Below are 24,769 nucleotides of genomic sequence, written 5' to 3'. Positions count from 1 at the left end.
GAGGGGCAAGTATGCAGTCTGCATTTCTTATGGTGGAATTCAGTGGCTAAACAGTCCTGATCTTGCACAGTTAACTAACTTTTTTAATAATTTTCAACTGGTTTGTCTCACATTCCAGCATATTAATAAGGCTACCACAAGAGGGATGATTGTATTTTGGAATATTTATAAGATAAAAAGGTCAGATCTTATGTATTTCTTAGCTAGGAATTATATCTCTCTATATACCAACTATTTCTTTTTTCCTTATCATAGCAGTTGATGGTAAAATGAAAATTGAGTCATAAGAGAAAAAATAAAGTTCATCACTAAAGAAAGGGTTATAAGATGTTACCAGATACCATCTACATGATGTCACACCACAAGTGGAAAGTCACCTTCATCAAGATTGTTTCATCATCAGTGGATGAAGAGGAGTACAATGTTGTTTAGGAATTTCTCATTCCAGAGGAATCCATCATTTCTCAGTACTGACTGTAGTGTAGCTTTGAAGCTGCAGGAGCCACAGAAAAGGGGTCCTGGAGATATTAGAAATAATTTAATACAGTTCAGTATTAACGAGGTAGGTCAGAATATAAGCATGCTAAATTTATGATAAAAACAAAAATAGAAATTAGTTCACTTGTACATGTTGTACCTTTCTAATCCAGCACTCTGTGGTCTGGCACATGTAGAATCTGCCACCATTCGTTATTAGTTTGTGGAGCTGCCACCAGGGGAGTACAGCTAGCAACACTAAGGTGCCAGGATCTGTACACTGCAGCCGAGCTAATTAACAGCCCCGTTAATTTCTCAAATTCAGCTGTATTATAGCCCTTCAGAATGTCATCCAAGAGACCAAGAGGTGCAGAAGATGGTGCTAATGCTAATAAGTGTAAGCTTAAATCATTATCTATGCTTGAAAAGGTGGAGTTACTAAAAGAATTAGATAAAGGAACTTCTTCAAAGACTTTCTGTGAGTACTATGAGATTAGATCATCAACTGTGTATGACTTAGGGGTTATTTTCTGGCATTTTATGTAGTCCAGCAATGGCCAGGTCCAAAGGTTGCCAGATTAAAGAGGTCCAACCTTTACTGTTATTCACACGTTACTGAAACTTTGCCCACATCCAGGTGGGAATGTCAGGCATTCATTTGTACAAGAAGTTGTGTGCCTTAAGAACCCACCACAAGACTGGAGTTGATGATCAAAACCAAACCTCCCTTCTCATGCTGAAGTTCCTTGCCTTCCATTACACTCCTGCACTAGCCACAGCTGTCTCCATATCTCTACTTACTGAGACCTGTGAGTATGTATCATATTGGTATCAGAAGTGTTTTGTAATCTTCCTTATATATGTTTATACTCCTTAGGACATATCATTGATCAAACACATTACCTTGGAACATTTCTGCTGGTGTACCTGGCATACTTGTCTCTTAACTTGTAGTTCATACATCTTCATTCATGTGTTATTTCTGTATTAGATGAGTGAGACAGAAACACTTCTTACTTTACCATCAAGGATACTTACCATTAGATGACAGCTACCAGACAACTTTTGCAAATATCAGTGTCACTAACCACATATAACAGATGCCGCATTTAATAATTAGGGCTTGTTGGTCATTTCAGAGTACGTTTTATTGATGTGTTTATTAGGTGGCCATTATTAAACCCTGCCTACTTGTGGTTATGCTGTGAGTGAAAATTCATCATTGGTGAGGTTGTATCATTTGAGTATAGTCTTGAAAAATTTTTCACTCCTGTGTCTGTGTGATTAATTTTTGTATGTTATGGGTAGAGAATTTTAAACTTGTATTGACCCACCTCTGAATCTTCTATATGTTAACCATGTGAATAAGAGCAAGGCTATTAGGTTCACTAGGGTACAGGGACAAGTTACTTGGAATGTAAGTTTGAATGGAAAAAAATTGGAGAAAGTGAAATGTCTTAGATATCTGGGAGCGGACTCAGCAGCAAATGGACCGTGTAAGCAGAAGTGAATCACAGGGTGGGGGAGGGGGCAAAGGTTCTGTGAATGATGAAGACTGTGTGGAGTGAGAGAACATTATCTTGGAGAATAAAAATGGGTATGTTTGAAGGAATAGTAGTTCTAGCAATGTTATTTGTTTGGGAGGCATGAGCTATAGATAGTGTTGTATGGAGAAGGGTGGATGTTTTGGAAATGAAATGTTTGAGGACAATATGTGGTGTTAGGTGGTTTGATCAAGTAAGTAATGAAAGGGTAAAAGAGATGTGTGGAAATCAAAAGAGTGTGGTTGAGAGAGCAGAAGAGGGTGTGCTTAAATGGTTTGGACATATGGAGAGAATGAGTGAGGAAAGATTGACAAAGAGGATATATGTATCAGAGGTGGAGGGAACAAGAAATTGGAGACCACATTGGAGGTGGAAGGATGGAGTGAAAAAGATTTTGAGTGATTGGGGCCTGAACATACAGGAGGGTGAGAGGTGTGCAAGGAATAAAGTGAATTGGAACGATATGGTATACTGGGATCGACATGCTGTCAGTGGACTGAACCAGTGTATGTGAAATGTCTGGGGTAAAACATGGAAAGGTCTGTGAGGCCTGGATGTGGATAAGGAGCTGTGGTATTGGTGCATTACACATGACAGCAGGGGGTAATGATGATGTTTCCTGTGGGGCGGGGTAGCACCAGGAATGGATGAAGGCAAGCAAGTATGAATATGTGTAGAAATGTATATGTCTGTATGTGTATGTATATGTTGATTTATTATTATTATTATTATTATTATTATTATTATTATTATTATTATTATTATTATTATTGTTATTATTATTATTATACTTAATCACTGTTTCCTGCATCAATGAGGTAATGCAAGGAAATAGATGAAGAATGGCCCAACCCACCCACATACACATGTATATACATAAACGCCCATACATGCACATATACATACATATACATTTCAACGTATACATACATATACATATTATTTTTTAATATACTTTGTCGCTGTTTCCCGTGTTAGTGAGGTAGCACAAGGAAACAGACGAAAGAATGACCCAATCCACCCACATACACATGTATATATGTAAACGCCCACACATGTACATATACATACCTTTCCATTTCAACGTATACATGCATTCACTTACACAGACATATACATATTTACACATGTGCATGCTCATATTTGCTGCCTTCATCCATTCCTGTCGCCACCCCGCCACACATAAAATGGCACACCCCTCCCCCTGCACACGCGTGGGGTAGCGTTAGGAAAAGACAACAAAGGCCACATTCGTTCACACGCAGTCTCTCACTGTCATGTATGATGCACCGAAACCACAGCTCCCTTTCCACATCCAAGCCCCACAAAACTTTCCATGGTTTACCTCAGATGCTTCACATGCCGTGGTTCATTCCATTGACAGCACATCGATCCCGGTATACCACATCGTTCCAATTCACTCTATTCCTTGCATGCCTATCACCCTCCTGCATGTTTAGGCCCTGATTGCTCAAAATCTTTTTCACTCCATCCTTCAACCTCCACTTTGGTCTACCACTTCTCGTTCCCTCCACCTCTGACACATATATGCTCTTGGTCAATTTTCCTCATTCATTCTTTCCATGTGACCAAACCATTTCAATACACCCTCTTCTGCTTTCTCAACCACACTTTTTATTACAACACATCTCTCTTACCCTTTCATTACTTAATCAAACCATCTCACACCACATATTGTCCTCAAACATCTCATTTGTAGCACATCCACCATCTTCCACACATCCCTATCTATAGCCCATGCCTCACAACCATATAACATTGTTAGAACTACTATTCCTTCACACATACCCATTTTTGCTTTCCGAGATAATTTTCTCGCCTTCCACTCATTCTTCAATGCTCCCAGAACCTTTGCCCCCTCCCCCACCCTGTTACTCACTTCTGCTTCCATGGTTCCACCTGCTGCCAAATCCACTCCCAGATATCTAAAACACTTCACTTCCTCCAGTTATTCTCCATTCAAACTTACCTCCCATCTGACTTGTCTCTCCACCCTACTGTACCTAATAACCTTGCTCTTATTCACATTTACTCTTTACCAAACTCGGTCACCGGCTTCTGCAGTTTCTCACCCAAATCAGTCACCAGTGCTGTATAATCAGCGAACAACAACTGACTCACTTCCCAAGCCCTCTCATCCACCACAAACTGCATACTTGCCCCTCTTTCCAAAACTCTTGCATTCACCTCCCTAACAACCCCATCCATAAACAAATTAAACAGCCAAGGAGACATCATGCAACCCTGCCACAAACCGACATTCGCTGGGAACCAATCACTTTCCTGTCTTCCCACTCATACACATGTCTTACATCCTCGATAGAGATTTTTCACTGTTTCTAGCAACTTACCTCCCACACCATATACTCTTAATACCTTCCACAGAGCATCTCTATCAACTCTATCATATCCCCTCTCCAGATCCATAAATGCTACATACAGATTCATTTGTTTTTCTAAGTATTTCTCACATACATTCTTCAAAGCAAACACCTGATCCACACATCCTCTACCACTTCTGAAACTACACTGCTCTTCACCAGTGTGATGCTCTGTACATGCCTTCACCCTCTCAATCAATGCCCTCCCATATAATTTCCCAGGAATATTCAACAAACATATATCTCTGTAATTTGAACACTCACCTTTATCCCCTCTTCCTTTGTACAATGGCAATATGCATGCATTCCACCAATCCTCAGGCATTTCACCATCAGCCATGCATACATTAAATATCCATACCAACCAGTCAACAACACAGTCACCCCCTTTTTTAATAAATCCCACTGCAATACCACCCAAACCCTCCGCCTTGCCGGCTTTCATCTTCCGAAAAGCTTTCACTACCTCTTCTCTGTTTACCAAACCATTCTCCCTGACCCTCTTACTTCGCACACCACCTCGACCAGAACACCCTATATCTACCACTCTATCATCTAACACATTCAACAAACCTTCAAAATACTCAGTCCACCTACTTTTCACATCACCACTACTTGTTATTATGTTCCCATAAGCCCCCTTCACTTATGTTCCCATTTGTTCTATTGTCTTACACACTTTATTTACTTCCTTTCAAAACATCTATTTATTTTCCCTAAAATTTAATGATACTCTCACCCCAACTTTCATTTGCCCTCTATTACCTCTTCCACCTTTTCTTGACCTCTTGCCCCTTTCTTTTATACATCTCCCAGTCATTTGCATTATTACCCTGCAAAAATTGTCCAAATGCCTCTCTCTTCTCTTTCACTAATAATCTTACTTTTTTATCCGACTACTCACTACCCTTTCTAATCTGCCCACATCCCATGCTTATCATGTCACAGGCATCTTTTGCACAAGCCATCACTGCTTCCCTAAATACATCCAATTCCTCCCCCACTACCCTTACGTCCTCTGCTCTCACCTTTTTCCATTCTACGCTCAGTCTCTCCTGGTACTTCCTCACACAAGTCTCTCACCACTCTCTTCTCCCCAACATTTTCTCTTCTTTTCTGAAAACCTCTACAAATCTTCACCTTCGCCTCCACAAGATAATGATCAGACATTCCTCCAGTTGCACCTCTCAGCACATTAACATCCAAAAGTCTCTCTCTCACGTGCCTATCATTTAACAGGTAATCCAATATTGTTCTCTGGCCATCTCTCCTACTCACATACGTATACTTATGTATATCTCTCTTTTTAAACCTGGTATTCCCCATCACTAGTCCTTTTTCAGCACACAATTCTTTATATATTTTGATATATCACCCACGAGGAGAAGTGGGAGACCAAATTGGAGGTGGAAAGATGGAGTGAAAAAGATTTTGAATGATCGGGGCCTGAACATGTAGGAGGGTGAAATGCGTGCAAGGAATAGATTGAATTGGAACGATGTGGTATACCGGGGTCGATGTGCTGTCAGTGGATTGAACCAGGGCATGTGAAGCAGCTGGGGTAAACAATGGAAAGTTTTGTGGGGCCTGGATGTGGAAAGGGAGCTATGGTTTCGGTGCATTATTTCATGACAGCTAGAGAATGAGTGTGAACGAATGTGGCCTTTGTTGTCTTTTCGTAGTGCTACCTCGCACACATGAGGGGGAAGGGGGTTGTTATTTCATGTGTGACGGGGTGGCGATGTGAATGAATAAAGGCAGACAGTATGAATTATGATTACATGTGTATATATGTATATGCCTGTGTGTGTATATATATGTATATGTTGAGATGTATAGGTATGTATATTTGCGTGTGTGGACGTGTATGTGTATACATGCGTATGTGGGTGGGTTGGGCCATTCTTTCGTCTGTTTCCTTGCGTTACCTCACTGGTGCGGGAGAGTGCGACAAAGCAAAATAAGTAAATAAATAAATGAAATATATCTGTGTATGTATAAAGAAATGGCCCAACCCCCCCCCATACACATGTATAAACATACGTCCACACACGCAAATATACATACCTACACAGCTCTCCATGGTGTACCCCAGACGCTTCACATGCCTTGATTCAATCCACTGACAGCACGTCAACCCCAGTATACCACATCGCTCCAATTCACTCTATTCCTTGCCCTCCTTTCACCCTCCTGCATGTTCAGGCCCCGATCACACAAAATCTTTTTCACTCCATCTTTCCACCTCCAATTTGGTCTCCCTCTTCTCCTTGCTCCCTCCACCTCCGACACATATATCCTCTTGGTCAATCTTTCCTCACTCATCCTCTCCATGTGCCCAAACCACTTCAAAACACCCTCTTCTGCTCTCTCAACCACGCTCTTTTTATTTCCACACATCTCTCTTACCCTTACGTTACTCACTCGATCAAACCACCTCACACCACACATTGTCCTCAAACATCTCATTTCCAGCACATCCATCCTCCTGCGCACAACTGTATCCATAGCCCACGCCTCGCAACCATACAACATTGTTGGAACCACTATTCCTTCAAACATACCCATTTTTGCTTTCCGAGATAATGTTCTCGACTTCCACACATTCTTCAAGGCCCCCAGAATTTTCGCCCCCTCCCCCACCCTATGATCCACTTCCGCTTCCATGGTTCCATCCGCTGACAGATCCACTCCCAGATATCTAAAACACTTCACTTCCTCCAGTTTTTCTCCATTCAAACTCACCTCCCAATTGACTTGACCCTCACCCCTACTGTACCTAATAACCTTGCTCTTATTCACATTTACTCTTAACTTTCTTCTTCCACACACTTTACCAAACTCAGTCACCAGCTTCTGCAGTTTCTCACATGAATCAGCCACCAGCGCTGTATCATCAGCGAACAACAACTGACTCACTTCCCAAGCTCTCTCATCCCCAACAGACTTCATACTTGCCCCTCTTTCCAGGACTCTTGCATTTACCTCCCTAACAACCCCATCCATAAACAAATTAAACAACCATGGAGACATCACACACCCCTGCTGCAAACCTACATTCACTGAGAACCAATCACTTTCCTCTCTTCCTACACGTACACATGCCTTACATCCTCGATAAAAACTTTTCACTGCTTCTAACAACTTGCCTCCCACACCATATATTCTTAATACCTTCCACAGAGCATCTCTATCAACTCTATCATATGCCTTCTCCAGATCCATAAATGCTACATACAAATCCATTTGCTTTTCTAAGTATTTCTCACATATATATATATATATATATATATATATATATATATATATATATATATATATATATATATATATATATTTCCCTGGGGATAGGGGAGAAAGAATACTTCCCACGTATTCCCTGCGTGTCGTAGAAGGCGACTAAAAGGGAAGGGAGCGGGGGGCTGGAAATCCTCCCCTCTCGTTTTTTTTTTTTTTCCAAAAGAAGGAACAGAGAAGAGGTCCAGGTGAGGATATTCCCTCAAAGGCCCAGTCCTCTGTTCTTAACGCTACCTCGCTATCGCGGGAAATAGCGAATAGTATGAAAAAAAAAAAAAAATATATATATATATATATATATATATATATATATATATATATATATATATTTGGATAGGGTTGTTAGGGAGGTGAATGCAAGAGTGTTGGAGAGAGGGGTAAGTATGCAGTCTGTTGTGGATGAGAGGGCTTGGGAAGTGAGTCAGTTGTTTTTTGCTGATGATACAGCACTTTTGGCTGATTCACGTGAGAAACTGCAGAAGGTGGTGATGAGTTTCGTAAAGTGTGTGAAGGAAGAAAGCTGAGAGTAAATGTGAATAAGAGTAAGGTTATTAGTTTCAGTAGGGTTGAGGGAGAAGTCAATTGGGAGGTAAGTTTCAATGGAGAAAACCTTAAAGAAGTGAAGTGTTTTAGATATCTGGGAGTGGATTTAGCAGTGGATAGAGCCACAGGGTGGGGGAGGGGGCAAAGGCTGTGGGAGTGTTGAAGAATGTGTGGAAGATGAGAATGTTATCTCGGAGAGGAAAAATGGGTATGTTTGAAGGAATAGTGGTTCCAACAATGTTATATGGATGTTAAGCATGGGCCATAGGTATGGTTGTGTGGAGGAGGGTGGATGTGTTGGAAATGAGATGTTTGAGGACAATACGTGGTGTGAGGTGGTTTGATCGAGTAAGTAATGAAAGGGTAAGATAGATGTGTGGTAATAAAAAGAGTGTGGTTGAGAGAGCAGAAGAGGGTGTATTGAAATGGTTTGGCCCCATAGATAGAATGAGTGAGGAAAGATTGACAAAGAGGATATATGTCTCAGAGGTGGAGGGAACGAGGAGAGGTGGGAGACCAAATTGGAGGTGGAAGGATGGAGTGAAAAACGATTTTGAGCAATTGGGGCCTGAACATGTAGGAGGGTGAAAGGCGTGCAAGGAATAGAGTGAATTGGAACGATGTGTTATACCAGGATGGACGTGCTATCAATGGATTGGACCAGGCATGTGAAGCGTCTGGGGTAAACCATGGAAAGCTTTGTTGGTCCTGGATGTGGAAAGGGAGCTATTGGTGCATTACAGATGACAGCTAGAGACTGAGTGTGAACGAATGTGGCCTTTGTTGTCTTTTCCTAGTGCTACCTCGTGCACGTGCAGGGGGAGGGGATGCCATTGCATATGTGCCAGGATGGCAACGAGAATGGATGGGGGCAGCAAGTATAAGTATGTACATGTGTATATATGCATACGTCTGTGTATGTATATGTATGTATACGTTGAAATGCATAGGAATGTATATGTGCGTATGTGGGCAAGTATGTATATACATATGTATGTGGGTGGGTTGGGCCATTCTTTTGTCTGTTTTCTTGCGCTTCCTTGCTTCACATGCCCTGGTTCAGTCCATTGACAGCACGTTGACCCTGGTATACCACATCGTTCCAATTCACTCTATTCCTTACACGCCTCTCACCTTCCTGCATGTTCAGGCCCAGATCGCTCAAAATCATTTTCATTCCATCCTTCCACCTCCAGTTTGGTCTTCTGCTTCTCCTTGTTCCCTCCACCTCTGACACATATATCCTCTTCATGAATCTTTCCTCAATCATTCTCTCTATATGTCCAAACAATTTCAACACACCCTCTTCTGCTCTCTCAGTCACACTCTCCTTATTTCTACACATCTATCTTACCCTTTCATTATTTAATCAATCAAACCACCTCACACCACATATGGGTCTTCAAATATTTCACTTTGAACACATCCACCCTCCTCTGTACAACCCTATCTATTGCCCATGCCTCGCAACCATATGATATTGCTGGAACTACTATTTCTTCAAACATACCCATTTTTACTCTTTGAGATAACATTCTCTCCTACACATTCGCTTCTAGAACCTTCGCCCCCTTCCCCACCCTGTGACTCTCATGATCTTTCTTCTCTTGGGCAGGTGCCTAAGCACTAATAATTACCCATCTCTTATCATCTATTTACACTTTTACCCAAGTCAATCTAGAATTTACTTCCTTACACTCTGTATCGCACTCCCACAACTCCTCTTTCAGGAGAAGTACCATACCTTCTTTAGCTCTTCACCTTTCACCAGCCCATGACTCTAAAGACATTCCCAAAGCATTCTTCCCCTTTACCCATAAGCTTTGTATCACTCAGAGCTAGGGCATCAAGGTTTCTTCCTCAAACATACTACTTATCTCTCGTCTTCTCACCTTGGTTACATTCAGTCACGTTTAGACTCTCCAGCCTGAGCCTCACCCCAGGATGAGCACTCCCTATTGTGTTATGAATTCGTAACTGACAAGGAGTGGCTTTTTTCTGCCTTTTTTGTTTGGTGGCAAAGGGATGCTTGTGTGTGATGTCTCTCAAGATTCGTATGGAATAGGTAATTGATTTAGAAAAGAAATTTCCCTCTTGTTATATGATCAAGATTGATAGTTGCTGGACATCTTGGGGCACCAGTCACTGCTGGACAATTAATTTGGAGAAATGATATAAATGAAATGCAAAATTTATGTATCATATCTTTATAACAGATCTGCTCACTGCCGTTATAACTACAACAGCATGCACATGGGTTCTGTATGAATTGACTCAATGGCTGTTCAGGACCTTCCCTGGAAGCTTCAGCCTTGGGGAAGGAGCTGTAGTGGGGCAGACAGGAGCACTAACAATCACTTGCTCCTTTCACAGCCTATTTTACACTATTGTGCAGCAAAGGAATTTCACACACTTACAAGAGATCAGTGTCTTCATTCAGGTATATTGTGATCACACTTTTCGTTTTACATAAAGCAAAATGCAGTGTTTGTAGTAATTTATTATAAAACAGCACACCCCAGAATGAAATACTCTTGTATCAGATGAACCATTAATTATTTTTTGTGATGAGTTGTTGCTGTAGTCTATATATATATATATGTACAGATGCTCCTCGACTTACGATGGGAGACATTCTGATAAACCCATTGTAAATTGAATAAAATAAGTCTGAAATACATTTAATATGTACATTTAGTACTGTACATCTAACACACTGAACATCATAGCATAGCTTAGCCTAGCATACTTTGAATGTTTTCAGAACACTTACATTAGCCCACAGCTGGACAAAATCATCTAACACAAAGCCTGTTTTATAATAAAGTGTTAGATATAGCACCATTATAAAGTTGAAAAATCATAAGTCATACAAGGCGACTAAAGGGGTTGGGAGGAGGGGGCTGGAAACTGTTCCTTCCTTATATTTCAATTTCTAAAATGGGAAACAGAAGGAGTCATGTGGGGAGTGCTCATTCTGCTTGAAGGCTCAGATTGGGACTTCTGAATGTGTGTGGATTTAACCAACATGAGAAGAAAGGAGAGATAGGTAGTTTGTAGGTAATTTGTTTGAGGAAAGAAACCTGGATGTTCTGGCTCCGAGTGAGATGAAGCTCAAGGGTAAAGGGGAAGAGTGGTTTAGGAAAGTCTTAGGAGTAAAGTCAGGGGTTGGTGAGAGGACAAGAGCTAAGGAAGGAGTAGCACTACTCCTGAAGCAGGAGTTGTGGGAGTATGTGATAGAGTGTAAGAAAGTAAATTCTAGATTGATGTTGGTAAAAGTGAAAGTGGATGGAGAGAGATGGGTGATTATTGGTGCTTATGCACTTGGTCATGATAAGAAAGATCATGAGAGACAAGTGTTTTGGGAGTAGCTGAATGAGTGTGATAGCAGCTTTGATGCACAAGACTGGGTTTTAGTGATGGGTGATTTAAATGCAAAGGTGAGTAATGTGGAAGTTGAGGATATGATAGGTGTACATAGGCTATTCAGTGTTTTGAATGGAAATGGTGAAGAGCTTGTGGAGTTGTGTGCCACAAAAAGACTGTGATTGGGAATACCTGATTTAAAAAGAGAGATATACATAAGTATACATATGTGAATGAGAGAGATGGTCAGAGGGTATATTGGATTATGTGTTAATTGATAGGTTTGTAAAAGAGAGACTTTTGGACGTTGATGTGCTGAGAGGGGCAGCTTGAGGGATGTCTGATCACTATCTTGTGGAGGTGAAGATGAAAATTTGTAGAGGTTTTCAAAAAAGAAGAGAAAATGTTAGGGAGAAGAGAGTGGTGAGAGTAAGGGAGCTTAGAAAGGAGACTTGTGTGAGGAATTACTAGGAGATATTGAGTTTAGAATGGCAAAAGGTGAGAGCAAATGACGTGAGGGGAGTGGGTGAAGAATGGTATGTATTTAGGGAAGCAGTGATGGCTTGCACAAAAGATGTATGTGGCATAAGAAAGGTGGGAGGTGGGCAGATTAGAATGGTTAGTGAGTGATAGCTTGAAGAGGTAAGTTGATAGTGAAAGAGAAAAGAGAAGCATTGGGACAATACTTGCAAGGAAGGAGTGCAAATGACTGAGAGATGTATAAAAGAAAGAGGCAGGAGGTCAAAAGGAAGGTGCAAGGGTTGAAAAAGAGGGCAAATGAGAGTTGGTGTGAGAGAGTATTATTAGGGAGAATAAAAAATGTTTTCGAAGGAGGTAAATAACATGCATGAGACAAGAGAACAAATGGAAACATCGATGAATGGGGCAAGTGGGGAAGTAATAACACGTAGTAATGAAGTGAGATGGAGTGAGTATTTTGCTTTGTTGAAGGTGTTTTGATAGAGGGGCAGATATGGGGTGCTTTGGTTGGGGGTGGTGTGCAAAATGAGAGGGTCAGGGAGAATGGTTTGGTTAAGAGAGAAGAGGTAGTGAAGACTTTGCAGAAGATGAAGTAAGGCAAGGCAAGGCAGTGGGTTTGGATGGTGGTGCAGTAGAATTTATTAAAAAATTGGTTGACTGTGTTGTTGAGTGGTTTGTAAGGATATTCAATGTATGTATGGATCATGATGAAGTGCCTAAGGATTGGTGGAATGCATGCATAGTGCCATTGTACAAAGGCAAAGGAGATAAAGGTGAGTGTTCAAACAACAGAGGCATAACTTTGTCAAGTGTTCCTGGGAAGAATGGACTTTGTGTTAGGTGCTGAACTACTACAAGAACGACACACAGGAGAGTTGATGAAGTGGGGGATATTTAGTATGAATGTGAACTGTGTTTTGTGTGATGCTGGAGCAAAAATGAAAAGAGCTCTATTCCTCTCAGGTGTAAATATTTTGGAGTGTGTTGTGCATGAAATACAACAAGTTGCTAAAACAGGAATATCATCACAGGACGAAATAGATAAGATAATTAAAAATTGTTGCAGCTTTGCTACTCAATTTCATCACTCAACAATGGCACAAGGTGAACTAAAAAAGATTCAGGACAGGCTGCAAGCCATGTGTTGTCCATAATACACCCACAAGGTGGAACAGCACTTTGTACATGCTGAAAAGAACACTAGAAATAAAGGAGTCACTATCCTTGTATGCTGCTACCAATTCCAAAATAAGGCACCTCAGTACCACTGAATGGTTAATAATGTCCAAATGTGCTAAAGCTCTAGAACCTTATGAAGATATCACAGAAAGATTGACTCAACATCTACATTAGATAATGTGATACCTCTTGTAGTTTCCTTGAAAACCACTCTTCAGCCAAGCACATCAGAAGTTTCAGAGGTAATTGATACCTCAGTTTCTGGCTCTGAACCAAATATCAAATCAATGATTGAGTCACCTCAAGATACATAAGCAACACAGGTAGTAAACATCATCATGAAACAAACAATGTGAGCTGATGTTGAAAAAAGATTTTCCTGGCTTTGAAAGTAAAGATTTGTACAGAGTTGAAACATATCTTGATTCAAGATATATAAGTAAATTCTTTTTATCTTCTCGCATCACTGATCATGTAAAATCATCAATTACCAGAGTATGTAAAGAGTTGACTCAGTTGAACACCAAGGCAAATGAAGATGACGAACCAACCAGAAAATGAAGAGATGACAAAACATGAACATTTAACACAACCAACACCTATGGAACATCGGATGAAGCAGTGACTTCTATTCTTGTTTCCAGAAGTGATGATGAAGTGAGACACATGCAGCAAGGAAGAGTACAATGGAAGATATTGAGTGGCATCTTAAGGAAAAGAGAGTCAATGGAACAAACGAAGACAGTTTGTGATGGGAGAAAGAAAGGATGAGAATCTACTTTGATATGGTGAAGGTTGCTTGCCGATGTCTTTACTGTCCCCAAGCAGTGTTCCAAGTGAGCAGCTATTCAGTGGTGCTGGCTTGATCTATGATGTAAAATATAAGCAACTTTTAGCAGAAAAGGCAGAGAAACTTTTGTTTCTGAAGAAAAACTTGCCTATCTTGCTTTTTGAATACTGAATGAGCAAGTGTTGAAAGAACAGCTGTTACTATATTTGGAGTTATGTTACTCTATTTCAAAAGGGTGGAGGTTGGGGAAAGTGGTTGGCAGGATGCACGAGTCAGGTCTCCGTCCCACATCCTGTAACACACAACTTGCTAGGCTGAAACTCATCATAACAATAAGCTATAATAACACAATACTTTGTAAGAAAAGTAGCAGCCATTTAGAAATGATTGATGTCCTATAACGAATCAGTAATTCTTAATCTATTAGAATATATAACAAAATATCCTGAAAACATCTGCATCCGCATTCACGGGGATTTCATAGTCTGACATTCGCATCTACATCCACTGTTTTTAGAAAGTGACATTTGCATCTGCAAAATACGTAAGCATGATATCCAATTACACATCCTCACCAGTGGATCTCTGAATTCAGACATCCGTTACGTCTCTAGTAATGATCTTGAAAATTATTTCTAGAATCAAAATCAGGATGAACATCTGCTTACATCCTTATCCTTTTCCTACTTGTAATTTATCTAGCAAGGATGCCTATTTTCAACAAACATTCATCTTAGATGGTTTTTTATGGGTAACTTTTTTATGTTGCTGGCCTAATAATCCTACCTGTTGCATTCTCCTTCATACATTGAATCCCATCCTTATCTTATGTGTAGAGAGGGCCAGATTTACCCTCACAGCTGCTCTCAGGCCAGTTACTCCTCCCATAACAAACTCTACATTACTAGTAGTAAACTTGTCAGATCAAGGGTTGCATCTTAATTTTGCGAGTTCACCAGCTTTGCACACTATAAGTTTTTCACATAATTGTGCATGATAAAAGTAAACAGCTGTAAAGATTTGCCACTCCACCTTGAGCTGCCAACCTAGGCCAAGGCCTAGTTGACTTATTGGGAAATCCGGACCTGCTCATTCACATTGTATACTATTGTATTAGTGTTTTACTAATCTTTTTATATCTGCTATTTTTCATGGAAAGTTTGTGCTTTTGTGTCTCATCTTTCCAGTGTAATAGTAGAAAATATAGTAAACATAGGAATAGAAGGGAAACCTTTCTCATTCAAACCTTGAACTATGCATTAGAAACAGTAAAATTAGTATTTTTAGATACTAACCATTTCAACTGTGATATCCATACAATAAAGATAATCATTTGGCCAAATTTTTATATTGTGTAATGTCAATTTCAGACGGCAGTACTTGTACTTTTATTATTGATGTTGGGTGTGTACAAGTTTCCACTTCTGCGTGCTTCTCGAATGTTTATGCCATACGTTTGCAGTTGTGGTGTCATAGGAATGGCAATATCATCATATTTACTTGGAAAGTGGACACCAATTTGGCTCCTGGGTGTGATAATGGTAACGCCAATCAGATCAACACTCCTAGGCTGGTGGTCCGGGCTGACACTCTTGGCTGTAGCCATAACTATCAAAGCCAGAAGGTGAGGCACTAAGGAATGGCAGATCTATTTTATGCAGGTTGTAATTGTTAATCATCACATTTTCAGTTTAATTCTTTACTTTCAGATTAGAATTCTCTCTTCATCTGAGGAGGCATTTCCTTAGAGGGGATTGAAATGCCATTTAAACCCCTAAAAATGAGGTTAATCCATAATGATGCATCCCCTTCAACCATCATAGAAAATATGACCTTGGCAGATGCCGATTTACAGCTATACAAAAACCTGTCACTCCTTGTTATGTTACAACATTTGAGGTGATTTGGTACTTAGGAACCTCTTACTCAAGCATTCATACTTGTATATTGGCACTGTTTGAACTGGACTTACTGACTGTTGCTTGACACCTGCTTCTTTTCTTTTGGAGGTCAGATGGTACCATGGTCTTTTATTTATGGTTTTTTTAGTATACAGATTGTAAGTCCTTGTATTTTGAGAACTAGTGAACATAAGGGAATACCAGACTGATTTGGGTGAAAATGGAAGTAGATTACAAAGGATGGATAATGCTTATGTACCTGGAATAGAGAAGACAGGAATATGGGCAAGTGTTTTAGGAGGAGCTGTGTGTGTCAGCAATTTTGATGCAAGAGATTGGGCATTAGTGATGGATGATTTGAATGTGGTTTGGCTCGAGCTAAAGCACTTCTTGGCAGTCCCTATCTTGCTACATGCAATCCTGCCATACTGTAGTAAATAGAATAGAAAAAGTTTAAAGGATGTACTTTTACATAATTTTCTTAGCCATATTAAGAATATTGTCCTCTTTATGTTATACTAATTTCACTATGTATTCAAAGTTGATAACCATTGTTGATTTATATGCAGTGATTTACATTGCATGTGACTGAGGATGTATTCATTGTTTTAATGGTAATGATAATCACATTCTTATTTTGACTAAATTTCTTCTGACATGTTTCTCTTCTCTCCAATGAAGAAGCAGCAGTGTAGCCACAACAGTGTTGCGGAAGATCTTCCACATTTTGATAGTTCTTGTGTTTACTCCTGGCTTACTGTTAGAGCCCACCTTCACCCACCTTGCTGCCACAGCTGCCATAATGTTTTGCATATTATTAGAGGTAAGCAGTAACAAGAGGATCTAGCACGTCATGTTTTCTTGTTTATAGAAGGAAGTTGGCAGCAGTTAGGAACACAAATCATGTAATGTTGTAGTGTTTCTGGAGATATTGTAGCAGCAAATCTAACATGCATGATGTTTTGAAATTTGCTGGTGATAAGTAGCTGGAGAAGAGGATCCAGTACATTGCATAATGTTTTGTTTGCCATAGGTGAGATGAACCATGTACACATAATATTTAGATTTTTTTTTTTTTTTTTTTTTTTTTTTTTTTGCTGTCTCCCGCGTTTGCGAGGTAGCGCAAGGATGTATGCTACAGATATGTGTCAGAGAGATCCCAGTACACTCTGATTTTTGGAACATTTTATACATAGAATAATTTTATAGTGTTTGCTGTTGGAAGTTGGGGTCACATACATATTTTGGTGTGGTATAGATTAGCAGCACCAAGGAGGGACTTTTGAAGTTCATAGGTGTGTAGGAGCTAGATGGTAGTAGAAGTATTTTTATGTCGAGCAATGATAAAAAATCTGAATGAGTATCTGTACCTTATTATCCCTTGGGATTGGTAGAAAGAATACTACCCTCAAATATCCTGCATGTTGTAGAAGGCATTGAAGAGGTATGGGAGCAGGAGGCTGGAAATTCTTCCCTCCTGTTATCATTACAAGCTATCCAAAAGAACAGAGGAAAGAGTCAGATGAGGATTTTCGTCTAAGGCCCTGTTTTACGTTTTTGATGCTACCTCACACATACTGGAAACAGTGAATATGCATTAAAGAAAGAAAGACCTGTACCTAATAATAAACCACCCTCTACTACCCTCAAATATCCTGCATGTTGTAGAAGGCATTGAAGAGGTATGGGAGCAGGAGGCTGGAAATTCTTCCCTCCTGTTATCATTACAAGCTATCCAAAAGAACAGAGGAAAGAGTCAGGTGAGGATTTTCGTCTAAGGCCCTGTTTTACGTTTTTGATGCTACCTCACACATACTGGAAACAGTGAACATGCATTAAAGAAAGAAAGACCTGTACCTAATAATAAACCATAGTCTTTATGGATCTGCTGAAAACATATGATAGGATTGACAGAGTTATGTTGTGGTAGGTGCTTTTTCTTTTCTTTTAAACTATTCGCCATTTCCCGCGTTAGCGAGGTAGCATTAAGAACAGAGGACTGGGCCTTTGAGGGAATACCCTCACCTGGCCCAATTCTCTGTTCCTTCTTTTGGAAAATTAAAAAAAAAACGAGAGGGGAGGATTTCCAGCCCCCCGCTCCCTCCCCTTTTAGTCGCCTTCTACGACACGCAGGGAATACGTGGGAAGTATTCTTAATCCCCTATCCCCATAGTCTTTATGGATCTGCTGAAAACATATGATAGGATTGACAGAGTTATGTTGTGGAAGGTGCTATGAATATATAAAAAAAATGATGTAACTAAATGCTGTAGAGATCTTACTAGGAGAGTTGGTCATGTATGCATGTTGGAAGGAGTACCTACGTACCTCTGAGTATTAATGAGAATTTTCATCATATCTTGCTGTGTTCAAAATACTCTGATCTTCTTCAGCTTTAAGTGTGTACTTAAGTTGACCAGATATTTTCATTGATCATTCATCCAGTTTTCTTCTAGGGTTTTAGTGTTTGCTTGACTAATGTTCCTGATGTCTCTGAGTAGAATGTTGAAGAGTCTTTCCTTTTTTCCAGTAGAGTATTTGCGCATTTTTTGTTTGATATCTTGGCAACATTTTTCCAGAAATACCTGGATATCCTGTCTCTGCTTGAACCATAACTCAAGGGTAAATGGGAAGAATGGTTTAGAAATGTCTTAGGAGTAAAGTCAGGGGTTGGTGAAAGGACAAGAGTGAAGGAAGAGTAGCACCACTCCTGAAGCAGGAGTTCTGGGGGTGTGTCATACAGTGTAAGGAAGTAAATTCTAGATTGATGTGGGTAAAACTGAAAGTGGATGGTGAGAAATGGGTGATTATTAGTGCTTATGCACCTTGCCTTGAAAAGAAAGATCTTGAGAGGCAAGCATTTTGGAAGCAGCTGAATGAGAGTCAGCAGTTTTGATGTAAGAGACCCAGGCATTAGTGGTAGGTAATTTAAATGTGAAGGTAAGTAATTTGGCAGTTGAGGGTATAATTGGGGCACATGAGGTATTCATTGTTATGAGTGGAAAATGGTGAGGAGCTTGTGGATTTGTGTGCTGAAAAAACTGGTAATTAGGAATACTTTGTTTAAAAAGAGATATATACACAAGTATACATATGTGAGTAGGAGAGATGGTCAATGGGCATTATTGCCTTACATATCAATTGATAGACTTTTGGATGTACATGTGCTGAGAGGGGCAGCTGGAGGGATGTCTGATCACTGTCTTGTGGAGGTAAGGGTGATGTTTTGTAGAAATTTTTGAAAAAGAGGAAACAGTGTCAGAGAAGAATGGCGAGAGTAAGTGAGCCAGGAAAAGAGACTTGTGTGAAGAAATACAAGGAGAGATTGAGTGTAGAATGGCAAAAGATGAGAGTAAATGAAGCAAAGGGAGTGGGTGAGGAATGGAAGGTATTCAGGGAAACAGTGCTAGCATGTGCAAGAGATACATGTGGCATGCAAAAGATGTGAGGTCGGCAGATTAAAGAGGGTAGTGAGTATTGGGATGAAAAAAAAAAGTTGCTGGTGAAAGAGAAAACTGAGGCATTTGGGCATTACTTACAGTTGAGTGAAAATGATTGGGATACGTATAAGAGAAAGCAACAGACGGTCACAAGGAAGGTACAGGGATTGAAATAGAGGGCAAATGAGAATTGGGGTGAGCAAGTATCGGTAAACTCTTCAGAGGATAAGAATGTTTTTGGAAAGAGGTAAAGATTATAAGGTAATATATATATTTAAAAGGGGAATATATGGTGTGGGAGGCAAGTTGTTAGAAGCAGTGAAGAGTTTTTATCAAGGATGTAAGGCATGTGTACGTGTAGGAAGAGAGGAAAATGATTGGTTCTCAGTGAATGTAGGTTTGTGGCAGGGGTGTGTGATGTCTCCATGGTTGTTTAATTTGTTTATGGATGGGGTTGTTAGGGAGATGAATGCAAGAGTTTTGGAAAGAGGGGCAAGTATGAAGTCTGTTGGGGATGAGAGAGCTTGGGAAGTGAGTCAGTTGTTGTTCGCTGATGATACAGCGCTGGTGGCTGATTCATGTGAGAAACTGCAGAAGCTGGTGACTGAGTTTGGTAAAGTGTGTGAAAGAATAAAGTTAAGAGTAAATGTGAATAAGAGCAAGGTTATTAGGTACAGTAGGGTTGAGGGTCAAGTCAATTGGGAGGTAAGTTTGAATGGAGAAAAACTGGAGGAAGTAAAGTGTTTTAGATATCTGGGAGTGGATCTGGCAGCGGATGGAACCATGGAAGCGGAAGTGGATCATAGGGTGGGGGAGGGGGCGAAAATTCTGGGAGCCTTGAAGAATGTGTGGAAGTCGAGAACATTATCTCGGAAAGCAAAAATGGGTATGTTTGAAGGAATAGTGGTTCCACCAATGTTGTATGGTTGCGAGGCATGGGCTATGGATAGAGTTGTGCGCAGGAGGATGGATGTGCTGGAAATGAGATGTTTGAGGACAATGTGTGGTGTGAGGTGGTTTGAACGAGTAAGTAACGTAAGGGTAAGAGAGATGTTTGGAAATAAAAAGAGCGTGGTTGAGAGAGCAGAAGAGGGTGTTTTGAAATGGTTTGGGCACATGGAGAGAATGATTGAGGAAAGATTGACCAAGAGGATATATGTGTCGGAGGTGGAGGGAACAAGGAGAAGTGGGAGACCAAATTGGAGGTGGAAAGATGGAGTGAAAAAGATTTTGTGTGATCGGGGCCTGAACATGCAGGAGGGTGAAAGGAGGGCAAGGAATAGAGTGAACTGGATCGATGTGGTATACCGGGGTTGACGTGCTGTCAGTGGGTTGAATCAGGGCATGTGAAGCGTCGGGGCTAAACCAAGGAAAGCTGTGTAGGTATGTATATTTGCGTGTGTGGACGTATGTATATACATGTGTATGGGGGTGGGTTGGGCCATTTCTTTCGTCTGTTTCCTTGCGCTACCTCGCAAACGCGGGAGACAGCGACAAAGCAAAAAAAAGAAAAAAAAGGGGGAAACAGAAGGAGTTACGCGGGGAGTGCTCATCCTCCTTGAAGGCTCAGATTGGGGTGTCTAAATGTGTGTGGATGTAACCAAGATGAGAAAAAAGGAGAGATTGGTAGTATGTTTGAGGAAAGGAACCTGGATGTTTTGGCTCTGAGTGAAACGAAGCCCAAGGGTAAAGGGGAAGAGTGGTTTGGGAATGTCTTGGGAGTAAAGTCAGGGGTTAGTGAGAGGACAAGAGCAAGGGAAGGAGTAGCACTACTCCTGAAACAGGAGTGGTGGGAGTATGTGATAGTGTAAGAAAGTAAATTCTAGATTGATATGGGTAAAACTGAAAGTTGATGGAGAGAGATGGGTGATTATTGGTGCATATGCACCTGGGCAAGAGAAGAAAGATCATGAGAGGCAAGTGTTTTGGGAGCAGCTGAATGAGTGTGTTAGTGGTTTTGATGCACGAAACCGGGTTATAGTGATGGGTGATTTGAATGCAAAGGTGAGTAATTTGGCAGTTAAGGGAATAATTGGTATACATGGGGTGTTCAGTGTTGTAAATGGAAATGGTGAAGAGCTTGTAGATTTATGTGCTGAAAAAGGACTGGTGATTGGGAATACCTGGTTTAAAAAGCGAGATATACATAAGTATACGTATGTAAGTAGGAGAGATGGCCAGAGAGCGTTATTGGATTGTGTGTTAATTGATAGGCGTGCGAAAGAGAGACTTTTGGATGTTAATGTGCTGAGAGGTACAACTGGAGGGATGTCTGGTCATTATCTTGTGGAGGCAAAGGTGAAGATTTGTATGGGTTTTCAGAAAAGAAGAGAGAATGTTGGGGTGAAGAGAGTGGTGAGAGTAAGTGAGCTTGGGAAGGAAACTTGTGTGAGGAAGTACCAGGAGAGACTGAGTACAGAATGGAAAAAGGTGAGAACAAAGGAGGTAAGGGGTGTGGGGGAGGAATGGGATGTATTTAGGGAAGCAGTGATGGCTTGCGCAAAAGATGCTTGTGGCATGAGAAGCATGGGAGGTGGGTTGATTAGAAAGGGTAGTGAGTGATGGGATGAAGAAGTAAGATTATTAGTGAAAGAGAAGAGAGAGGCATTTGGTCGATTTTTGCAGGGAAAAAATGCAAACGAGTGGGAGATGTATGAAAGAAAGAGGCTGGAGGTCAAGAGAAAGGTGCAAGTGGTGAAAAAGAGGGCAAATGAGAGTTGAGGTGAGAGAGTATCATTAAATTTTAGGGAGAATAAAAAGATGTTCTGGAAGGAGGTAAATAAAGTGCGTAAGACAAGGGAGCTAATGGGAACTTCAGTGAAGGGGGCTAATGGGGAGGTGATAACAAGTGGTGGTGATGTGAGGAGATGGAGTGAGTATTTTGAAGATTTGTTGAATGTGTTTGATGATAGAGTGGCAGATATAGGGTGTTTTGGTCGAGGTGGTGTGCAAAGTGAGAGGGTTATGGAGAATGATTTGGTAAACAGAGAAGAGGTAGTAAAAGCTTTGCGGAAGATGAAAGCCAGCAAGGCAGCAGGTTTGGATGGTATTGCAGTGAAATTTATTAAAAAAGGGGGTGCCTGTATTGTTGACTGGTTGGTAAGGTTATTTAATATATGTATGATTCATGGTGAGGTGCCTGAAGATTGGCGGAATGATTGCATAGTGCCATTGTACAAAGGCAAATGGGATAAGAGTGAGTGCTCAAATTAAAGAGGTATAAGTTTGTTGTGTATTCCTGGTAAATTATATGGGAGGGTATTGATTGAGAGGGTGAAGGCATGTACAGAGCATCAGATTGGGGAAGAGCAGTGTGGTTTCAGAAGTGGTAGAGGATGTGTGGATCGGGTGTTTGCTTTGAAGAATGTATGTGAGAAATACTTAGAAAAGCAAATGGATTTGTATGTAGCATTTATGGATCTGGAGAAGGCATATGATAGAGTTGATAGAGATGCTCTGTGGAAGGTATTAAGAATATATGGTGTGGGAGGCAAGTAGTTAGAAGCAGTGAAAAGTTTTTATCGAGGATGTAAGGCATGTGTACGTGTAGGAAGAGAGGAAAGTGATTGGTTCTCAGTGAATGTAGGTTTGCGGCAGGGGTGTGTGATGTCTCCATGGTTGTTTAATTTGTTTATGGATGGGGTTGTTAGGGAGGTGAATGCAAGAGTTTTGGAAAGAGGGGCTAGTATGAAGTCTGTTGGGGATGAGAGAGCTTGGGAAGTGAGTCAGTTGTTGTTCGCTGATGATACAGCGCTGGTGGCTGATTCATGTGAGAAACTGCAGAAGCTGGTGACTGAGTTTGGTAAAGTGTGTGAAAGAAGAAAGTTAAGAGTAAATGTGAATAAGAGCAAGGTTATTAGGTACAGTAGGGTTGAGGGTCAAGTCAATTGGGAGGTGAGTTTGAATGGAGAAAAACTGGAGGAAGTAAAGTGTTTTAGATATCTGGGAGTGGATCTGGCAGCGGATGGAACCATGGAAGTGGAAGTGGATCATAGGATGGGGGAGGGGGCGAAAATTCTGGGAGCCTTGAAGAATGTGTGGAAGTCGAGAACATTATCTTGGAAAGCAAAAATGAGTATGTTTGAAGGAATAGTGGTTCCAACAATGTTGTATGGTTGCGAGGCGTGGGCTATGGATAGAGTGGTGCGCAGGAGGATGGATGTGCTGAAAATGAGATGTTTGAGGACAATGTGTGGTGTGAGGTGGTTTGATCGAGTAAGTAACGTAAGGGTAAGAGAGATGTGTGGCAATAAAAAGAGCGTGGTTGAGAGAGCAGAAGAGGGTGTTTTGAAATGGTTTGGGCACATGGAGAGAATGAGTGAGGAAAGATTGACCAAGAGGATATATGTGTCGGAGGTGGAGGGAACGAGGAGAAGAGGGAGACCAAATTGGAGGTGGAAAGATGGAGTGAAAAAGATTTTGTGTGATCGGGGCCTGAACATGCAGGAGGGTGAAAGGAGGGCAAGGAATAGAGTGAATTGGAGCGATGTGGTATACCGGGGTTGACGTGCTGTCAGTGGATTGAATCAGGGCATGTGAAGCGTCTGGGGTAAACCATGGAAAGCTGTGTAGGTATGTATATTTGCGTGTGTGGACGTATGTATATACATGTGCATGGGGGTGGGTTGGGCCATTTCTTTCGTCTGTTTCCTTGCGCTATCTCGCAGACGCGGGAGACCGACAAAGCAAAAAAAGAAAAAAAAAAAAAGTTTGTTGAGTATTCCTGGTAAATTATATGGGAGGGTATTGATTGAGAGGGTGAAGTCATGTACAGAGCATCAGATTGGGGAAGAGCATTGTGGTTTCAGAAGTGGTAGAGGATGTGTGGATCAGGTGTTTGCTTTGAAGAATGTATGTGAGAAATACATAGAAAAGCAAATGGATTTGTATGTAGCATTTATGGATCTGGAGAAGGCATATGATAGAGCTGATAGAGATGCTCTGTGGAAGGTATTAAGAATATATGGTGTGGGAGGCAAGTTGTTGTTAGGGTTGTTAGGGAGGTGAATGCAAGAGTTTTGGAAAAAGGGGCAAGTATGCAGTCTGTTGTGGATGAGAGAGCTTGGGAAGCGAGTCAGTTGTTGTTTGCTGATGATACAGCGCTGGTGGATGACTCATGTGAAAACTGCAGAAGCTGGTGATTGAGTTTGGTAAAGTGTGTGGAAGAAGAAAGTTGAGAGTGAATGTGAATAAGAGCAAGGTTATTAGGTACAGAAGGGTTGAGGGTCAAGTCAATTGGGAGGTAAGTTTGATTGGAGAAAAACTGGAGGAAGTAAAGTGTTTTAGATATCTGGGAGTGGATCTGGCAGCAGATGGAACTATGGAAGCAGAAGTGAATCATAGGGTGGGG

The 24,769-nt window shown here is 40.9% G+C and overlaps 1 protein-coding gene across 11 annotated transcripts in view; it reads left to right on the top strand.

Annotated features, from left to right (window-relative positions):
• Positions 1 to 24,769, top strand: part of Dolk (Dolichol kinase) — a 68,206-nt gene that overhangs the window by 39,331 nt on the left and 4,106 nt on the right. For all 11 annotated transcript variants that reach the window (XM_071691033.1, XM_071691037.1, XM_071691028.1 and 8 more), the window contains 4 exons: positions 1,115 to 1,286; positions 10,480 to 10,703; positions 15,449 to 15,702; positions 16,661 to 16,802. In XM_071691033.1, coding sequence (XP_071547134.1) covers positions 1,115 to 1,286; positions 10,480 to 10,703; positions 15,449 to 15,702; positions 16,661 to 16,802 — 792 coding nt within the window. The remainder of the gene's footprint in view (positions 1 to 1,114; positions 1,287 to 10,479; positions 10,704 to 15,448; positions 15,703 to 16,660; positions 16,803 to 24,769) is intronic.

Source organism: Panulirus ornatus, chromosome 50 (genome assembly GCF_036320965.1).
Source record: "Panulirus ornatus isolate Po-2019 chromosome 50, ASM3632096v1, whole genome shotgun sequence".
NCBI classification, from domain to species: Eukaryota; Metazoa; Arthropoda; class Malacostraca; order Decapoda; family Palinuridae; genus Panulirus; species Panulirus ornatus.
This window is presented reverse-complemented; position numbering and strand designations above follow the sequence as displayed.